This window comes from Cydia fagiglandana, chromosome 12, assembly GCF_963556715.1.
Source record: "Cydia fagiglandana chromosome 12, ilCydFagi1.1, whole genome shotgun sequence".
Classification (NCBI taxonomy): domain Eukaryota; kingdom Metazoa; phylum Arthropoda; class Insecta; order Lepidoptera; family Tortricidae; genus Cydia; species Cydia fagiglandana.
In genome coordinates, this window is record NC_085943.1 from 18622108 (window position 1) to 18643359 (window position 21252).

At 37.1% G+C, this 21252-nt stretch overlaps 2 protein-coding genes across 2 annotated transcripts in view; both read right to left on the minus strand.

Moving 5' to 3' along the window:
• The window catches only part of LOC134669690 (protein fem-1 homolog CG6966), a 108580-nt gene that overhangs the window by 39467 nt on the left and 47861 nt on the right, over nucleotides 1-21252 (minus strand). The gene's annotated exons all lie outside the window — the stretch shown is intronic.
• LOC134669686 (uncharacterized) lies at nucleotides 15798-18580 on the minus strand. Its single transcript, XM_063527362.1, has one exon. It carries the CDS (start codon nucleotides 18455-18457, stop codon nucleotides 17099-17101), a length of 1359 nt encoding a protein of 452 aa, XP_063383432.1. The 5' UTR covers nucleotides 18458-18580; the 3' UTR covers nucleotides 15798-17098.

Sequence of the window (21252 nt, forward strand, 5' to 3'; positions counted from 1 at the left end):
TCTCTTTTTGCCATCGAGTATTGTTTATTAAGGCGCTCTTATAGTTGAGTTTTACGTTTCCGAGGGGGTGAAGCAGACGAGTGGTAGAACAGGCGGGCGGGCGCCCCGCGCACCCCGCCGCACCATTCCCGCGCAGCACGTCTACATCCTTATTCTGGCGCCATCGGTATTCTGAATATTCTGATTTGTCAGTTCCGGGATTTTTTCCGGCAAATAATATCGAATAAGGTTTATTAGCAAATTCGTAATTTAATGAGTACTTAATGAAATTATATACAATATGAGAGTATACCCCGACAAACTAAGAACCTAATAAAATTATACCCAATTACTATGAGACAGAAATGAGTACTTAAGTACTTACCTTAAAAATATAATAGAGTTAGACCAAGAAAATTCTGCAACGATTTTGATTGCACACGCAGTGCAAGTGTTATTTTGAACGACAAACCTTCATGAAATTATGATTAACACTTGCACTGCGTGTGTAATCAAAATCTTCGCAGACTTGGTCTAATTCTAGAAGTCAATTTCGGGCAAGTAGGTATTGAAAATAAGGAGGAATACTGTAGTTGGTTTTTTTTAGCATTAGAAAGTACTTGAAAGAAGGTAAGCGATCTAGACATGTCTTTTAATTGAATGGCGCTTTTTAAAAATCAGTAACTATTACTTATGAAAGCTTATTTTATATATTAGGACTTTTATTTTATATAAAATCAATCAACATTTGGCATGATGTGTCATATCCCCGTAGCTGCAGGCGTCCATAGGCTATGGTGAATGCGGGTCGTATGCTGGCTTGCCACCAGTGTGGTATATAAAAACAGCATTTTTTGGAATAAATTTCCATATAGCACGGTACGGACTTGGCGGAAATAAGGTAGAAGTACTAGTGCACAACGCTGCACTAGTATTCGACACGGGCACTTTATGTCAAAGTGACAAGAATTAAATTTGAATACAGAAAGATCGTCGCCGTTCAAATTTAACCTATATTACTTTGACATAACGTATAGTGTGTAGCTTTCAAATAGAGCTCAACGGCTAATCCTATTGTCTATTGTTAAGTAAAACCGCACGTGCTACTTACGTGCAAAAAAGGGTCTTAATTATTTTATTTGGCACCTGAGCGCCGGCTAGGCCAACGCTCAAAAAACCAGTGTAGGTGCGCTCTCCGATAACGCGCCTTTGTGTCATCTCGATGACACATTTTAGACTGGTTCTGTAGCGTTCGACTCGCCGCACTCAGTAACCGGAGTACGTATTTTTTATGCAGGTGGTTGTGGCACGTGGCATGAGCGGTTTTACTTAACAATAGACAATAGGAGTCTGTGGCCATGAGTAAGCCCATTCATAATAAAAAAAAGGATTAGCCGTCGAGCTCTATTTGAAAGCTACACACTATACCCATGTCGAATACTAGTGCAGCGTCGAGCACTAGTACTTCTACCTTACCTAATATTAAACACAAAACCATTTTAGGCATTTTTCGACCACTTCCCTTAAAACGCATGTAGGTAACTCGGAAACTAAAAGCGGTGAAATGGTTAGGTACCACTCGGAAGCCGGTGTTGCTCGAAGGGTACCACCATACACTAAACACTCCCACATAGGTATTTGAATCCCGTACACATATGTTTAAAAATGATTCAATTTGAAATAGCCTTTAATAAAATTTGTTTACACAATTTATCAATCGTGACTGAATTCCGGATTGGTTAGACGGGTGTGTGCCTTTGCTTCCCAACTTGTTATAAATTGACAATATGACGGGCGAATGTCTGAAATGTCACAGTAATTAAGAATTATTTTGCTTTTCTTCGTAAGAATGTTGAAAAACATTGTGTGTATAACATATTTGCATATTTATACAGTGGTTACCCATTTTATGAAACGTCCACTAAACTAGCATAGGTCCGACGCTGGCAGTGGCCACGGGCGTACTGGCGCGGGGAATAGGCGCAAGGTTTGCCGCGTAGGGTGTAATTTAGTAGGCAAAAGTTGAATTCATAAAATTATGAATGAAAAGATTAACGTATCGATAAAAGGACCAGCAAAAACGAAGATAGATTTACTTAAAAGCTATCGAATGAGGTAAGTTTCATATCCATTTTCGTCGTAGTACTTCTAAAATATGGATCAAAAGACAGCTTTAAGCATGTTTTCAACTTAAGATTCTATCGAGAAAATAATGAGCCGTTGTGTTTCTGACAAGCAATAACGTAGTTCAAGGACTAAAGTTATACATACTAGAAAATAATGCATGAAATCCTTGTAAAAGTCTGTAAATATGGTTACAAAAAAGCGCAATTTTACTACACACCGCGCCTTAACTTGAAATAAAGGGCTCACCATCATTTGTTTGTTTTTTGTTAATAAGACCTTTACTTACCCGGTAAATAATTTATTTACGACCATAATGAAATGCAAGCCGATTGCACACGTCATGATTAACCTTTAACAATTTCTTGTTGGGTTTGCTTCAAAACAAAATCTCATAACTGACTGACTGTCTCATAACTGCTGGTAGATGACACTTGACAATACTGACATCACATCACAGAAAAAGGCCGGTTACCTTTCGAGTGACAAGTAATTTCATTTCCGGGCGATCCAGAGCCCATGAAGGGAATGCTGAAGGCTAGAGAAGAGTCTCTTATCAAACGCAAACAAAGTCGAGGTCTCATTGTTTCTACACTGGCTCACCCGCACGTCCAAAAGGGATACACGGCCTCGTCACCTTGGCGATTTTAGGCTTGAACTGGACCCGCATATGAGTCACCCAGTAGCCCAGTTAGCCGGCCGACTTTCGCGCGCTCTCTAAAGCGGCCCGCGTCCGACACGACGCCGAGACTGTTGCGTAATGGCCGGAAATCGATGTCAATCACAGTATGGTCGTTAGGATTTGACTTGTATATATTATGATACGCTCTACAAGTATTAGTAAAGTTTGTATTGTATTTTAAGTATTTAAGAAGATCAAGAAAAAAGCTAGTCGGTTTCGTCAAATCCAGTGCAGTTGGGAAAACTGGACCTCTTTAGGTTTACAATTTGCATACTCTAAATCATAGCAATTGATTTTTGTGTCAGTTGTCACAGTGACAGTAATATGAAATCCTTTGTGGCATTCACAATCAATAATATGAAAAGTACCTATGTACGAAGTGGCACAGAAATCAAATTCCTTGACTATTAAGTTCATGGCTCATGGCAACAAGATACTAAACAATACAAGGCAATCAAATCACGATGATCTATAATAATCTCATAAAACTGATCTAATTACCGCTTTCAAGAGAAACCCTTTCGTGACAAAACAAATTAATACGCTAGGAAAATATATGTAAATGATAAAATTACGAGCAGCAAATCTATTATGCAACAGTTCAGTGCAGTTGAGCAAAGTCCTTTAGAAGTCACTTTGAACCTTGTAACAGGATGAATAAAGTGTAGATTTAAAGAAACCATTTGTTTCTCTTGATGCTGTTCTAATTGAACCAGTGAAATGTAAAATACGGGCGTGCCTATTGACACTGGAGTAACGCATAATTGTTGATGCCCTGTCAAAGGAAAATGTGCCGTATTGGAGGGCAACAGTGGCATGGAGGTGCACAATTTGCACTGATTCAGTGATTAGCGTCGGGTGCATTGCGTAAACACTTTCGCTGCGGTTTCACTGCAGGTTTGTCACACAGCTGACATAAGAGAGCGGTAATGCCCAAGTTACGCCAGACTGATAGCGAATTTATTATTTGCATTGGCTTGCATTTGATTAACTGGGCTGCCTTTCCAATAGCATTGGCTGTAATACAACGGACCGGAGAAATAAAAGGATTACAACCATTGCTACCATGCCATTGACTGATTCCCTCATGTCTCTCATCTCGATCTCAGTGGAAAGGCAGCCTGACTGTCCCTTCATCATCACGTGCACAGTCCAGGTGCACAGTTAATGAAGTACAGTCAGAAGCAGAAGTTGCTAAGCGGACGGTGTTCAAAATGAAATTACACATCTTTACTGTTTAGTTTAGAGAATTATTATTCTCTAAACTAAACAATGCTCTTGCATGTGAAGGCAAATTTCGACCGCTCACCCGCTTAGCTACTTCTGAAGCTGACTGTACTAACAGCAAGACTCTTTCTCATTGTCAAGTAACGGTGTAGGCGATGGTACTGTGGACAGGAAGAGCACTGTAATAAGAGGGTTCTCAAAGTTTTTAGTGTCAAGAGGACCGAGTCAAATATAATTTGACATGTTTCAGATAAGAAATGATGGAACTAATGATCATGGTAAGTGTAATCTACATTACATACACATGTGCATACAGTGGTGGCGACAATTAGTGGTGGAAACTAATGTCCAGCGCATGGGCACCTAAATATGTTTTATTGAAAATAACATGGAAATATAAAATATGCGTAATTGCGTGCCACAATACAAAGATTTGCCAAACTGCGGGGCAGTTTGTTGGCGATGAGCTCGCTCTTTTTATAAGTGCATCAAAGCAGGTACATAATTTTGCACTGTCCTACCTTCCCAGCGTAGCCCTTTCTTATATGTACCTATAGGTAAGTATATTACAAGTGAACATAGGATGACTTGAGTCTTCGCTGGTGGCGCGGGCACGGGACAGGAGGTACAGCTTAAACACCACCTTAACGCTAATAAATATGTTTTTTTTTAAATCTAAAAACTTGTACAAATACAGGTGGCTAGAGCCACTGTGACTATGTTGGTTTATCTTTAGTACACTCTGTACAATATGATGATATTGATTATGACACTCCCATAAACTGCTTGTCAATCATTTATCATAGATAAGCGTTGTTTATGCCAGTGTGGAGTCCTTTCTTATTCTCATTGCCATCTGATTAATTATAGTCATTCATCAAGTTGTCACACTAACGTCAAGTTGTCAACATTAAAAATCGAATTAAGCATGAGGGGTATTCCACAAAAAGGTTTTCACCACACCAGCTCGGAAAGGCTTACTTTGTACTTCAAAAACGGATAGCAAAGTTGCACTTTGCTATCAGTAATTCACATGTGAGGCAAAGAAATCAAATGCAAATTTTGAGTTGTTTTCTTATGTTTGCTGGTAGAATTGACTTTTAAATGATGATTTTGGATGATAAATTTTTAATAACATTCATTTGGATTTGATTTGGTTTGATTTTGTTTGATATTTTACATTTAATATTTGCTTCAGGTTGGTGTGGTGAAAAATTTTGTGTTTCACTCGGGGGCAAATTTTGTTTAACCCTCGTGCTTTGAAACCCTCGCAACGCTCAAGATTCCATTTTCGAACCACTCGCTACGCTCGTGGTTCAATTTTGGACTCTTTCGCTTGCTCGGGTATCAATCTTAGCAAGAGCGGTTAAACAACAACTTTGCCCCCCTTGTAAAACAAATAACTATTACTTTATCGAGGTTGTGACAAGTATTGCAGCAGCTACCTTAATAACCTGCAGGAATCTGTATTATACATATACCATTGAATTTAGAGCTAAGTAATCAAGCGTTAAAAAATGTTTAAAAAAATGCGTCTCACCCTAAATTTTTCTGCAATGCCCCCTGTGATTCTGATTTCAGAAGAGCATCTAACCTAACAATAATATGGTATTTTTTATTGTTTTGTAAGTGTTTTTATATTTTACTTTTATATTCATATTATAAATAACCTAACTTAAGACGAAAAATAAAGGGAAAATAAAATAGTATTGTAGCAATATCAATATTTAATTCCATTCTACATACCTGTCAAATGTGAACACAACGGTAGTCTACATTTTTTCACTGTTTTTTACGGGTCAATCATACTTTACGAAGGATTTCGACCTCATGAATCACCCAATACGAGGTCATTGGTATCAGTTCGGCATAGCAATTGTACCGATTTCACCTCATAGCCTGTATTGTGCGCGTCCACGGAGAAAGTTGAAGACAATAGTTGATGTATGGTTTGGAGCCTGACGCCTCCATACATTTCTAGTCCTACGGCTTCGTAGAAATGGAAAGGCATCGCGTCGGCGGTTCTAATAGTTTCGATGAACTTAAAAAGTCCTGCCTACGTTAAGCGTGGTTTCCTTCTTTCGGATTGGAGGTCATCTGACAGAATACTTAGGTTGTTGACGAATTAGTATCACCGATAAATATTACACAAAAATAAATTTCTCGGCAAAAAATGTGAAAAGGTACCCTGTTCATACGTACCTGTGAGTCAGATATCCTTGACGTTTTCAAGGTTGTATTTATAAACTAAACTACAGGTAGATAACGTATCTGTACCAAAAGTATGATTTTTTTGGAAATTATACTCGATAAGATTGCCAATCAGTTAGTCATTACAAACAGGAAATACCCAAAAAGTATTTCGCGAAAGCGAAACATTCTGTAAGCTTCTACAATCCCGTACCTAAAACGTTGCATTCGCAACACAGTACTAGTCAAGAGATTACAGAGGTCCAGTTCAATCGAATTACACGTCCAGGACAACTCGCGTAAATGTAAAGCCAAAGCCTACAGAGCGTCATATTGCACGGAAATATTCCAAAAAATCAGAAACATTTCTGTGAAATCCTACATAAGTTTCCTTGAAACGTGTAATAGAAGAACGCACCCAGTGGCGCATATTGGCGCCTAACTATGCTTGGTAACAATGGGATCACACGAGATAAGATTGGGGCCATACGAGCCATATTCGCAGGTCCGACAATAAACAAAGCGCTATGGTAATGTTAAATAAAGCACCGATAACGAATGGGGGTCAAAGTCAATTCCCACGTGGCGGACGAAACGCGAGGCACAATCGCTTTGTTGCATTACCATTTACGCAAGTATAGTTGTAAGACATGGATAATAAAGGTATTTCGTAATGAGAAATGTGGTAGAAAGACAAGTTGAATTTCAAGTCCCCCAAAAAATATAGATAAGTGTATCGTTATCTAAGAAATGTGTGCACTAGAACCTTACCTTCAATAGGTTGTTTACTATTGATATTAAAACGATTTAATACCTAACAGCAACACTTTTATACCCTGGCAAATGAGCTTTGGTTGTCAGTAGAAAAAGGCAAGAAATTAAGAATTGTAGGGGCGATGTCGGCGCGCAAACATTTTTCAGATTTGCCGCCTATTTTTGTGACAAACCTCACCACCTTACCTCGTCACCTATAGTTCGTTTTTTTTAGCATTAGAAAGAACTTGCAAGAAGGTTAGCGATCTTGACATGTCTTTTAATTGAAAAACGCTTTTTAAAAATCTAAAACTATTACTTATGAAAGCAAAAGAATATAAATGATCCTATTAGATTCATAATTGTTACATATTTGCCTGAAATGGCCTGTTTTTAAAATGTGTTTTTCAATTAAAAGACACATCAAGATTGTTTACCTTCTTTCTAATGCTAAAAAAAACGAACTATAATTTGAGTCTTTATAATTATGTTTACGACTTATCAGGTGTGAAGTGAACGATGGTTATAAATAGGTAATTAGAAAACATATAGGTACATCGGAACGCACAGGCCCACCAGATTCATCAGCAGAATCCCTATGAACTATCAAAGGAACTAAACTAAATAAGAATCAATCTCATTTACCTTATTAATGGCTTTTTATTAGGTAAATCGAAAGAGGCACAGTTTGACGGCTCCAGAACTAGGCTAAAGAGGCCGTCAGTCAAATAAAACAATAATATCATTGTTATAACGGAATTATCATACCCACTGACCTACAGAATTGGAAATAGCAAATAATCCTTATTTGATTTAATTACTATTAAACAATTAGATCATTGTTCCATTTGCTACAGTGCAAAGGCGCTAAGCATGAAAATAAGTAAAGAATGAGTACCGTTTATGGGTAACGGGTTCATCCAACTAGGATGCGCCAAAGTTGGCATAAAATTGCAATTTCGATTATTGGAAGCCCAAAACTGCTTCTTATATAATTTTATGTTGTGTTTCTTATATTAATGATCAGTTCACAAGATTTTATCTTGACTGCGATATCGTTCCTAGTATTCGCTTCAAATTGATTAACTTGATTTTGACATCTTCAAAAGTAATCTAAATGAGCGTGGTAAATAAATCCTATAAATATAAAGACATAATATGCCATGAGCATAACTACTCAGTTTCAACTCAAACCATATATGTACACGTAAGACTCCTCGGTACCTGTGTTCCTCGGTAAGGCGACATGCACTTTTTTTTTATTAGAAAAAGGTAAGCATTTGACCACAATCTCACCTGATGGTAAGTGCCGATGTAGTCTAGGATGGAACCTGCTTACCTAAAAGATGTCTATTCACTCTGGATTTAAAAAGATTCAATCTGTAGTGGACTGACAAAAAAAGACTATTTTACGTACGGAATCCTGATAAGAGCAATAAAACTCAAGACAAACCACTGATTATAATTATATCATTGTAATTAAAGGGCAACTCACGAACCATGATGAAATACTACACTACTATTACCACTAGGTATAAATAAGACATCAATTAATCACTCGATCCCATAAATATGTAAATCGGTATCGATTGTATTAATTAAGAGCGGTTAAATGACAGTGTTGCAGAGTAACAGAGATGAATGAGCTAGTTAGACTTCGCTGGACAGGTTTGTTTGTTTGTGGTAAATATTTGGAAAAATCAGATCCCGAGAACGCGATCGCGAGAGGATTAACGTTAATAATATGAAACCTGCGTAACATATGTGTAAAATCGATGATAACAGTGTGGTTCCGGCATATACCGACGAGGAATCTTTGGACACGTTATACGCAAAATGGTTGAATACAATACAGCAGGAGATCCCAAACCGTCCAAGGGGCATTGAAGACGAACGGGTGTGCTCACTTCGCTTCGCCGGCTCTAAATTATATCATTAATTAAAAATGATTTGATTCAATTCGGTGAAGAAGTCACAAGATAAATATGGCAGAATACGCTTCTTAACTAAAGTCATGAAACCCGCCTTGACTGTTGACTACGGAAAACACTCCATATCCTCGCAAGCGTACGTACGTAGCGTAGTATGTACTTGATTACTGTAACGTAATTTAAACAATTTTCAATCGGAAGAGAGTTGCAATGCAATTCAATCATATTATTACCTTCACCGCCTTCACCAATGTCGAACACCAGGCATTAGGCACGGAATTGTTGTAAAGCAGAAACGTTAGATTTTTCACCATTAAAATTGTTACTTGTCGTACGATATTTCGACTAAATGAACTAAGATTCAGTAGCGGGAATATTCAAAATTCTTTTAACTGGATTTTCTCCGGATTATGGAACTATGAAACACCAGAAGGAAGATTGAGACCACATATTGGTATAAATATTATGTTTAACGCTCACACCACTGTGTGTATAAACCTGCAATATAGGTTCCTTACCTATTCATGGAGGAGAGACGACATTCAGGCTGTGGCCGGCGTTACATGGACCCGTGCCGCCACCGATCGAGAATTATGGCATAGTATGGAGGAGGCCTATGTCCATAAATGAACATCCAATAGAATTTAAATTATTATAATCGCAATAAAAAATAATAAATATTTCAATAAGATATTAAATGTACATATAATATAATCGCAAAAATTTATATAAAATAATATAGTTACGTGAAACTAGATCATAATTAGATAATTTTACTGAAAAATGTAAATAGTAATTAATGTTTTTAAAATGAATCATGCATGATGTACCGTTTTCTATTGGAATTAAATGGCTAAATTATGATTAATTATTATTACCTATTCATAATTCGATATAAGCTGCCACTGTATAAATAGGTAGGGAACCACCTATTCATGATTCGATATGACAAAGCGATGGTTGCCTATGATTAACCCTGAGAAAGTTGAACTTTCATTGTCGTTTCATACCCGTGGGGCCTGATGCGTCACTTCTATTTCCATGCAGTGACAGGAAATGCAAATGAGGTACGGAATCGATACAATAAGGCGGACGTCTGGTTCCTCAAACTTGGTACTTTGTTATTTATTTAATCAAATAGGTCGGCTGATTGACCCGTTGGGCGGGAAGCTGAGTCATCCGAGGATATTCTAGACCCACTTAGGAATTAAGGTTATTAGGTGATTTACATACAATGTATGTTTGTGAGTTGTGGTTCGGGCGATCGAACCGCGATAACAAGCAGGCCACGGGCTCAATGTTAAATTTGCAGAGAACCCCGGAGGGTTATTGTATACAGCGACGGTGTCGACTGTTGTATGAAATGGATCATTCCACGTCCTTATTTTTGCTCTAGATAAATTTTACTTTCCATCCCTAAACTTAAATTCGGATCACTACCCAATAAAAAAAAAATACTATCGCACTTGTGTACATAACTCATGACAACTCTCGTCAATGTTTTGTGTTATTACCAATTTTAGATTCGATCATCATTTGATTAGTTAATCGGTGATGATGATGTAACAACTTTAACTTTAAAAAAACTAAGTATGTAACTTAAGATATTACTGGCAACGCAAACATTAAACTGAAATCAAAATGAGACAATGGAGCACCTAATTCTTCATGAATGCTGAAATCACTGAACCAAATTCAAACAGAATATCATTGTCTGAAATAACTAGACCAAACGTAAAAAGCTGAACAAGTGTCAAAGTTAATGTCAACCGGTACCGGTAACAGTATCTCGACCGCGACCCGTGACCCGTGCAATACTCTCTGAATTATAGCCCTTGTTGTTATAGCTTTAGAGTTGAAGATCGCATTGATAAATGTAATTTAACGGTTTCAGTTCTCTTCGAATTATAGTGCATGTTGTTAAAGGCTTAAGGTTTATGATTGCACGTAAAATTTAACGGGTAACTGTAAGAACTGCTGCAGTGGGCACAAATGCAAACCGCTATTGTTTGGCTGAGCGCATTCACAGGATACTTTAGCTAGACTGAATCTAGTTAAAAAGATAAAACGCCTTTTTATTGGCACCTAAAATACAATACATTAGCGTCTATAGTTTTGGCAATCATTGGAATGGGTTCCGAGTGCCGACTATACACAAGTGTTCACTCTTATAAAAATAATGTATTCGTAAGCATAAACACAGAAGAGAAAATTATACAAAGCAGAAAACATATGAAGGAGAAAGTGTCACGAAATGGTCTCATCTCAGCATTATGCCTCATCGTCACCATCGGAAGATCAGCGGTGGAAGTCACCAGCGTTCATGCTCTCATCAGCATCTTTATATGTTAATAGCAGAAATAGCGTTCAAAGAGTTTTGAACGCTGTTTCTAATAGAGTTGTATATTTGTTTAATTCAAGGCACAATTCTTGTCCGCTCTCCACGCTGCCGTATTCAACTTACATAAAGCTATATTTATGCGTTTTGGCATCAAAGTACAACGGCGTATTCATCAGGTAGTTGACACTATCGGAGATGTACAATCAATCTAACGGAACAACTGTCGCTCTCAATTTTCTAATTCCTCGCCAGCAACTAACATTCCAATTGTTATCATACGCAATCTCTCATCTCACTTATCCAATCTTAATATAAATCTTAATACCGAGGTGTAAGGTTGAAATTAAAACGTGTCTATCGAGATACGAGTTTGATATAGTTGGTTAAGTCACGCTCCATAATCGTAAACAAAAGCGTAAATAGTTGTTTTGTTAAAGTCGCAATTCCAATTGCTTTGCGAGCGCGAATGATTCCATCGCTCGAGCGCACCAGTGTAACTGTACCATCCAATAAAAACACATCATAAGGTCTTACTATACTGGACAATGTGAGAACACAACCTAACAAGCATGAGAATACAAGGCAAGTGTTGCTGTTGTAGTGAATACTGATGATTATAATTTACAAAGGCCGTCACGTTGGACACACCCACCGCTCGCGCCGGCGCCAGCTTTTTATTGATGACTGGAGTCAATATAAGCAAGGTATCGGTTCCACATTTCTGAACGGCATATTTTTTTTATATTACGCAGAGCACAAAGGCACGCTCGACGAGCTATAAGCGAGCATAGGTTGCCTGTATCTATGTCATTTGGCTTAAATGGCATCCAGGCCATAAATTCCCAACAAAAAAATACAAGAAATTTTACACTATTGTTATAGTATTATGCTTCTTGTTCCAGGACCTAGGGCCTAGGTACTTACGTCATAGACTGTTATCATATTGCACGGGCAAGTTATCGCGGTTATCATACAAACGCTTGTTCGAATCTGAGTCAACAATAGATAGCTGAAATCGTAAACATTGATAGGTATGCCGCTGATAGCAACAATGATAATGATACAGTGAAAATAAATTTACAATGTTTGGTACGAACCTTGTTGAACACGAGGCAATTCCTAAAGGTTCCGTCACATAGGCGCGTTTTCCGGGCGGGGCCTGAGCGTTTTATATGTAAAAGCGACGCGTATTATCATTATCACACCTACATAATAATAATGCGTAGCAGCTATCGAGGAATCGAGATCAAAGTCACGGCGTTATTCATAAACGAGTTACTGGCTTGAATTACCTAATAATCGTTTGTCTTTATCTGTCATTTTGACTTATTTATTTGGCAGAAAGGGATAAAACATAATTTAAAATCAGAAGCGTAAAAATTATGAATAAGGGGGATTATAGTACCTTATCGACTAGTGTGCGAAATCATATCTTTGCACAACAATTAGATAAATAGGAAATCAGCTTGAAAATAGGCCTAAGTACTACGTTATATTACGTGTTATAAAAGAATTTCACAAAAGAATAAACGTAATGGCATTCCTCTTATACTAATTACAGAGATTAAACTTAAAGAGTATTTGTCAGTTACGAGGGAAAATGCCAGTGAAAGAACCGTAAAATTTCCTGACTTTGTCGAGTTTTAATACATAATTTTATTTACAGAATACCATTCCATAAATACTAAATACTTCTTCAGAACAACAATTTTTAAGTGCCATTATTTGGGTTGATTCCACGAAAGACATCGTGAGCGTACACGAGTAGCTTTTCAAAGAAACCATTAATATATCAATGATTCACTTAATTTCAGTCTCGAACGTAAAACTCTCTTGTTGCTTTAATTCACAACGTTAACAGACAGTAGGAGAAAACTGTCCATTGTAGTCTGATCTCCGAATACGAATTTTCTGATATATTACGGCGATCAAATAATACTGGACAAACCTACTGAGATACTCTATGGCGAATAGAAAATCGTTTGTGAACAAGTGTCGAGAGGTATAGGAGGGTACTCGGAAACTTGGACAAGCGGCCATGAATAGATCGCTCGCTCAAGGGCTGCGGGAGATGAAGCCTTCGGAGCGGTGAAAACCTAAGGGGGAATGAATTTTTTATCGAGCATATAAGGCTAGCCTGTTTATATTAAACTAGATGAGAACCCGGCTTCGCTCGGGTATAATAAAAGATAATACTCATTCTGGATTAAATAATTATTTCATTTTAGACTAAACGTTTATCAAGGCGGCGGTTACCTATCCCATCTCCGAAAACTTTATACTTATGCGTTTATTAAAACCTCGATCTTTCCCCTTTTTAGTTGACCTTAATAATGTTTGCCCGAAGAATCATTGCCAACATTTTCAAGAGCCCGGTTTATTGCAGGTTTAGTTCGAAAATGATTTAAAATGTTTTTTTTTGCATTTCTATAGTGATTATAGTAACCTCTATAGTGATTGTAGTAACTGATATTTAAATAACCGGGCCTAACGTAATCGTTCTTTGTCAATTTTTGCCCCCCCCCCCTAAAATCATCCAAAAATTCGAAAATTCTTCGAATGACCCCGTTTCCTCCTACGACAAGCTGCCATCATCCGATGTCCAGACCCCCCCCCCCTAATTTGAAATGACGTAATTTATGAATAGCCCCTAACGGCCTAACCCACTTTTCAATCTCAAAGGACGGAACCCAAATTTCATAATTTCATGCACCCATCCAACCAACCCAAAGTGGGTTAGGTTAAATAACCTGACCTAACCTCACCCACTTTTCTGTTAGTAGTTTGGTTCTATAAGGATCGCAGTTCCAACCTAACCTAACCCCCTTTTCTGGTAGCAGTTCAGTTCTTCAAGGTTTGCAGTTCAAACCTAACCTAACCCACTTTTCTGGTCGTAGTTCTGTTCTGTAAAGGCAGCAGTTCTAACCTAACCTGCTTACTTGTTGCATTTCGGTTCTGTACCTCTCACCTAAGGGGCTGTCCATAAATTACGTCATCGTATTTGACCATATTTGAATTTTTGACCCCCCCTCCCCCTAAAATCATCCAAAAATCATGCTTCGAATGACCCCGTTTCCTCCTACGTCATGCTAGCATCATCCGATGTCCAGACCCCCTCCCCCTTATTTGAAATGACGAAATTTATGAATAGCCCCTAACGGACTAACCCACTTTTCCATCTCAAAGGAGGGAACCCAAATTTCATCCACCCATCATGGCACTAAAATGTCAGTATGGAAGTTGTGAGTACAATTTCATCTCAATTCACCTGACGATTTATAAAAAGACATGCTGACGTTATTTTTATTTATTTTTACTTGAATTTACAAAAAATATATCTTACATAAAAATAGTACAATTTACTGGAAGGGAAGATTAGAGCCACTTGCACCATCCCACTAACCCGGGGTTAAGCATTTAAACCGTGAAGGCAGGCGTGGCTCACTCCGTGATTTCGTCGCTTTGCTACAGGTAGCTAAAAGTACATCCGTTCCGCCCTAATTTTGGGGAAAGCCATAAGCCGTGCGTGGCGCTGTCGCCACCTAGCGGCCATATCTGTGCTGATCGTAACAGACACGTTTTGTTAGAGAGTGAGTCTTCTGCATCTAGTACTATTATTTATTCTGTCGTGAAGGCCCACTTGCACCATCTCAATATCCCGGGGCTAAGCGGTCAAACCGTTAACCCAATGTCAAATTGTACTGGTAATCATGGTAACTCCAGATTTAACCGGTTAACCCCAGGTTAGTGGAATGGTGCAACTGAGCCTAACAGTGTCAAACTGTACTGGTAACCATGGTAACTTAACTCCAGGTTTAACCACTCAACCCGGCCTAACCCGGGATAGTGAAATGGTGCAAGGAATAATTTCACATTTTTTTTGGGTGATAGAAAGAGTTTATACATATTAAGTAGCTACATAAAATAATAATAATTATTCATGGATACATGTGTGGATTTGTTAGATGTATTTTCCGATATTTTTTTTTCTTGTATAATAAATTCCGATCGTCTTTTTTCCCTGTATAAAAATTTCCGCACGCCTTTTTTCCCTATAGATATATTTCCTGGTATATTTTTTTTCTTGTATATATAAATCTGAACGCCTTCTTTCCGTATAGACATATTTTCCGATAGATTTATTTTCTTATACACAAATATCTGAACGCCTTCTTTCCCTGTATTTTTTTAACATAATGCAATATTTTATAGTCCTTAATTTTACTAGGGGACAAATTCCCGGCTGTCTTTTTTCCTGATCAGAAATTTTAAAATAGATATGATTCTTGATAGAAAATTATATAATATGTATTCGCATGTTCGCAATTTTGCCCGTTTACGTTACTACCTACTTACACTACAACATAAAAGTTGATACAGATGTAGTGCATAATTACTTTCCATCGTGTTTTATCGAAAAAGTTCGTATTTAGCGTGCTGTTTCAGTCAGCGTCCAAAGGCCCTGTTTCTAGAAAGCTTGTTAGTAAGTAGGTACCTAATATTACTTGCGGTAGTCTCTTTTCTATTCATATTGTTTGAAAGGGACGTTCACAAGGTACTAGTTACAACTTTTCGAGAAACGGCCCTAGTACCCGACAAACGAACGAAACGAAACGGTTTGACATTTGACACTGAATAATAAAATTCCATATTAATGGATATGAAAATGTCACTCATTTAAAACAATAATTGATTGACACTTCGGGTGCCGTCGTATTCCGATTGAAATCAAATCAGAGTTTTACCGATGTTGTGACGGATTTTATTGACTTTTATAGTAAAGGCACAGGCATTAGAGTTAGGTATAAAGAATAAGATTAGGTACAGTCAAGTTCATAAATGTGTACTTTTTAGGTTTTAATCGTGTGCTGGCACGTTAAATGTTTAAATAATAGAATATCCCCCATATATTAAAAACATGAATGTCAGATGTGAAAGTGGAGCTAAGTTAGTAGGTTGACGGTAGGACGATCCCCCCCCACTCTACAGTACACTTTAGTGCCTTGTCTATTTTAACGTCTTTATTGTCTATTAAACTCGACTGTACACACGGCCACACTCCTATATGACCATTAAAGACGGAACTGAGAAACTGTAAAAAGAGATGAATATAGATTTTACATATTAATGTCACGTGCGGGACAGAGACAGTTTTTGACAGTTTGTCTTCAATGGTCACTCAGCTCTGTGGTCGTCTGTACAATAGGTGTAAAACCAAAGTAGAATAAGGCCCCTGATTAGGTTATTTTATTAATCTACTAGGTTAGGTTTTTTTGTACCTACATCAAAAAAAAATGCTTACACTTCGGTAATACATTGTTTGAAGTTCTCTGAACTTTGTAATACATACATGATAATCCTGTAAAAAGTTAGTAAAAATCGACGGCGATATTTTTTAAGCATTTATTCTAAATCCAATTTTGAATTAAACATCATATACACCGTGCCCGTCAATAACCCGAAAGATTCATAACAAGCATTCCTGAGGTCAAAAGAAAGGAAAAAACATTATATGACTTTAGGTCAAATTCGCCTGAGTTCCGGAGTTAATGCCAATTAAAAAAAAACATAAAAATTATTGTAACTCAATGAAATATGCCCGTACAAAGACGATTTTACCACTGTGGCGCCTAGTCTAACGATAATAAGTGGTTAGAATCTTTCGGGTTATTAACGGGCACAGTGTATAAAATAGATAAACAATAGAGAGAAGCATTTCACGCATATCTCACACAATATTATTAAACTTAACTTAAATGATACTTATTGTCAACAAAAAAAGCTTAATCTAGACACACGGCACCGCGGCAATGTGACCGGACAAGTTTGAAAAATAAGCTGCTTGTAATTAATGTTTAAACTTAAGGAAAGTCAGTATTTTAAGTATGACAACTTATCTATGCACCTATCTAAGGTTATGTCACCAACTAACATAGCATTAACAATTCTTTGAATTTTCTTGTCAATTTCGATATATTTTCGAGCCCTCTTGCGATACACGTCATGGTTTAATTCGTGTTGACTAAATTTAAAGTCTTGCGAAATTGCTTCTTCTTTAAGTGTCCATATGAAATGTAATAAATTTAAATCATTTCTTATCGTTTTGTTTAGTTTACTATGCCACCCTTCGACGACATTAGTCGTGCGGTGGCGGTGGTTGTAGCATGACAGTAAATCTATATTTTTAAACGTGAACCACTGACCCTCTAAATATTCATTAAAAGTTCCAATATTGTTGATGGCCGGTGCTTTCGCCTGTAAACCGAACCAACCTTCCATAATTTTCGAATTAGGTAGGTGAGCTAACTGAACACATTTTCTGACGTAAATGCAGCCGTCCCGACTGTTGCAAATACCGAATTCGCCTGCATTTGTCCATACTGCCTTGGAGAAATGAAAATAGCAACCAGTTATTTTCGTTGAAGGAAATACAATTTGCAGGGCATTCTTGGCAGCTAATTCGAAGTCCACTTTAACATTTTTTGGATTGAAGTTAGGCACAAGTTCTTTAATTGATTGAAACATCATTTCATAGGTTCGCTGCTTTTTGTTAGGCAGTAATACGAAAAAAAATGGTACCATTTTTGTGAACTCCAAGTCGCTCCCGATGTCTCCGTGAACTGTGTATAATTGAACATAGGGTTTGGGGGTAATTTTGAACGTCCCATCCATGAAGAAATTTTCTATATTTTTTAAATTGTTTTGGGAGTCAGGTGTTATAAAAATCAGTATGCCGCCTTTATTTGTGCATAAAAAGTCTTTGGCTAACTCTTCTGGTAGCTGTACGTCGTCACAAGATTGTACATTAACTTTGGCCCATTGGGCACGCCGGTGTTTGTAAAGACAGTCTCTATTTTGATAAAAAGATGGTAATTTGTCAGCGTAGGGCTCGGACATATACTTTGCCATTTCTTCTTTCCAAATTTGTGGTATTGGTCGGTAATCAGTGGAAACTTTTTTTTTTAAATCTATGAGACTTTGTTCAATGTCGATACTTTCGAAGTCGGGAACACAACTATGGTAGGTTTCTCTTATTATTTTTGAATGATTGCCGTCCAATACCACCGAACCTTTACAAATACTTCTAGCACACGTCCAGACCGATGTACCACTTTTGTTACACCTTTTATGATGGTATCTATAGCCACCACGAATCAAAATTTCGCCGCCGTGACTACTCTCAATAAACTTCAACTGAACATTTACTTCACTGGGGCCAGCAGGCTCCATTTTCACAATTTGTTCGTACTTACAAAATTAAATTCAAGGCGAAGATAATGAAGTAACAATAAATGACAATTACAAAGTCAAAGACAAACATGTAATAAACTAAATAGACAGAAAGTTATCTACACGTATAAACTGTATAGAGGATTAATAGGCGTACTTCTGTCAAGTGCCTAACTAAGTACAACGTTTCACTCGTTTGATTTGATTACTGATTGGTAAAATTCCTTTAAAGATAACTAACCATGATACACAAAATATTCCACACAAGATTGCAAACAGGGTCCAAGCAAATAAGAAGTTTTGCCCCTAGTAAAATGAATGACCATGAAATTTTTCGTTAAACAACAAAAATACAGGGAAAGAAGGCGTTCAGATATTTGTGTATAAGAAAATAAATCTATCGGAAAATATGTCTATACGGAAAGAAGGCGTTCAGATTTATATATACAAGAAAAAAAATATACCAGGAAATATATCTATAGGGAAAAAAGGCGTGCGGAAATTTTTATACAGGGAAAAAAGACGATCGGAATTTATTATACAAGAAAAAAAAAATATCGGAAAATACATCTAACAAATCTTTGTGGCAAGGTTTGTTCAGGTAACAAAATTATTTGTCAACAACATGACAACAATAATAAAAGATTGAAACAATTATGTCGGTTAAAGATACTCACGATTTTCGGCATAGGTTTGTTTTACGCGGCGGTGCCGTGTCATCGTTAGTAAGTATAGTCCTCCTCCTCCTCATCGTTTTCGATGACGGCGACTCCAAATAAATCGTTGACGTTGTCTAGCGTGAACCCTGGCTGGCCAGGCCGAACTTGGCCTTTAATAATGTATTGCACGCGTGACAATAAAGTTGGCTAGCTGCGTCGTGCGTGTACACGTAGGAGGGCTTAGGTTAGTCACAAACATTTAGACCCTTTACTGAAAATTAAACTTAATTTCAGACTGGTAAAGCACAAAGTGTTGGTTTTACCATGGTTTTACCCGTCAATCAATGCACAAAAAACATGATTGTGTGTCATCTGTCACCAGTGTCATCTTACACTGACAGTAGTCGTTTTTTTTAAATAGGCTTACCCACACTCTCACCAGCAATCTGTCCAACATGCATGACGGACGTAAAAATATTTACAATTTCTGAACGAAACCATAGAGCTGTCAAATGTCAACCAACAAATTGAACATTTGCATTCTTTGTCGAAATTTTTTCACTTTTAAATGCAAAATACGCGACAATACGAATTTTGCGGATACATGTTCTCGATTCAAAAGTGATATTTTTTCAAGGTCTTTCGATTGAGCATAATTTCTTTTGGTTTTTCCGTCAGAGCCGCTCGCGTTTATATATAAAGATAATCTACGTTTGTACACTGAGAGAAAAGTACACCAAAAACACACTTAGAATTACAAAAATAAACTTAATCCGGGGACAAGGAGAGTTAACTAATAGGAACAAATTGACTTTTGCAATTTCTTTTAGTTCTTGCAATTTCTATTATCTGTTTGTTGAAATTATATTTGGGATTACTGAGCTGTTTGTAGAAATAAATAAACTTTACAGAAATAGTGAAACGTCCATAATTATTACTAAAACTTCATTTTTTCCCCCAGTACAGAACTGTTTTTTTAATTCCTGGTGATGATTTTTCTCTCAGTGTATCACGCACGACTAAGTTATTTAAAAACAAATCATATTTTTAATGTCCAGAATCATAAATAATAAAATGGAACATATAAGATCACCTCGCTGTATATGTAAAGTCAGCAGCAGAAATTGCTGAGCGGGCCAGGTGTTCAAAATTATCTTGACGCAACTTTATTGTTAAGAGAATAAGAGCGTGACAAGGTAATTTTGAACACCTCGCCCGCTTAGCAACTTCTGCTGCTGACTGTACCTAGCGGTATTGTTAAGTGTCAACCCGGTCACAAAAAAGATCCTACCGTTTTATCGAAAACAACTGAAAAACAGGCGAGGAATGAGTTTTTTATTCATTTCGTAGATTAAACAAAATAAGTAATAGAAAAGGAATATTTTAATCATCACTTTAAAAAATCTGGTTTGCACAGTAGAATGCTGTTTTGCTATGCAATTAGTTTTTTGGCTGTGCAATTAGTTTTTAGGTTGAGTTAGCTTCCTATTTTTTTGCTAATCGTTCAAACAGCACCCATAAAAAACTCCTTGACACTAAATGAACCTGACACAAAGATTATTCAACGCATTGTGTGTGAACAATTTGGTGGTATTTGTTATTTCTCACGTTATTACATTAAGGCAATGTATTCTGAAATACCAAAGCAGACACACCCACAAATTAACGTGCGTAAATCAACAAATTATTCATACATACCTCCTCGTACCCACAGCTTGGCACCGACTTGAATTCTGTACAACTTTCGCGAGTACGAATATAGTAGATTAGTATTTTTACAATTTACAACCCTATTTTCATTGGGGCAAATTCTTATTTTCGGGTAAAATTTTAAGTAAGTAGGAGCTGCCCGTAGTCATAATTCAGTGTTTCGCACATAACTAAACTTGTTTATCGTTATCACGTCACTAATAGGGCCATTACATATTCAACAGGCACACTAAATGTCAAAATTTATATAAAACCAATCATACCAGTTTAATAATTGCTTAGTCACGTAGATTTTTAAGCGTTACCGTAAGTTTAAGATAACGCAGAAGGAAGTACATAGTAATGTTTTTTTGCTCGGCTCGGTTGTTATGGCGTGAGCGTTCAACTCTCGTGAACGATACATATTATATTACTCATAAATCAAAC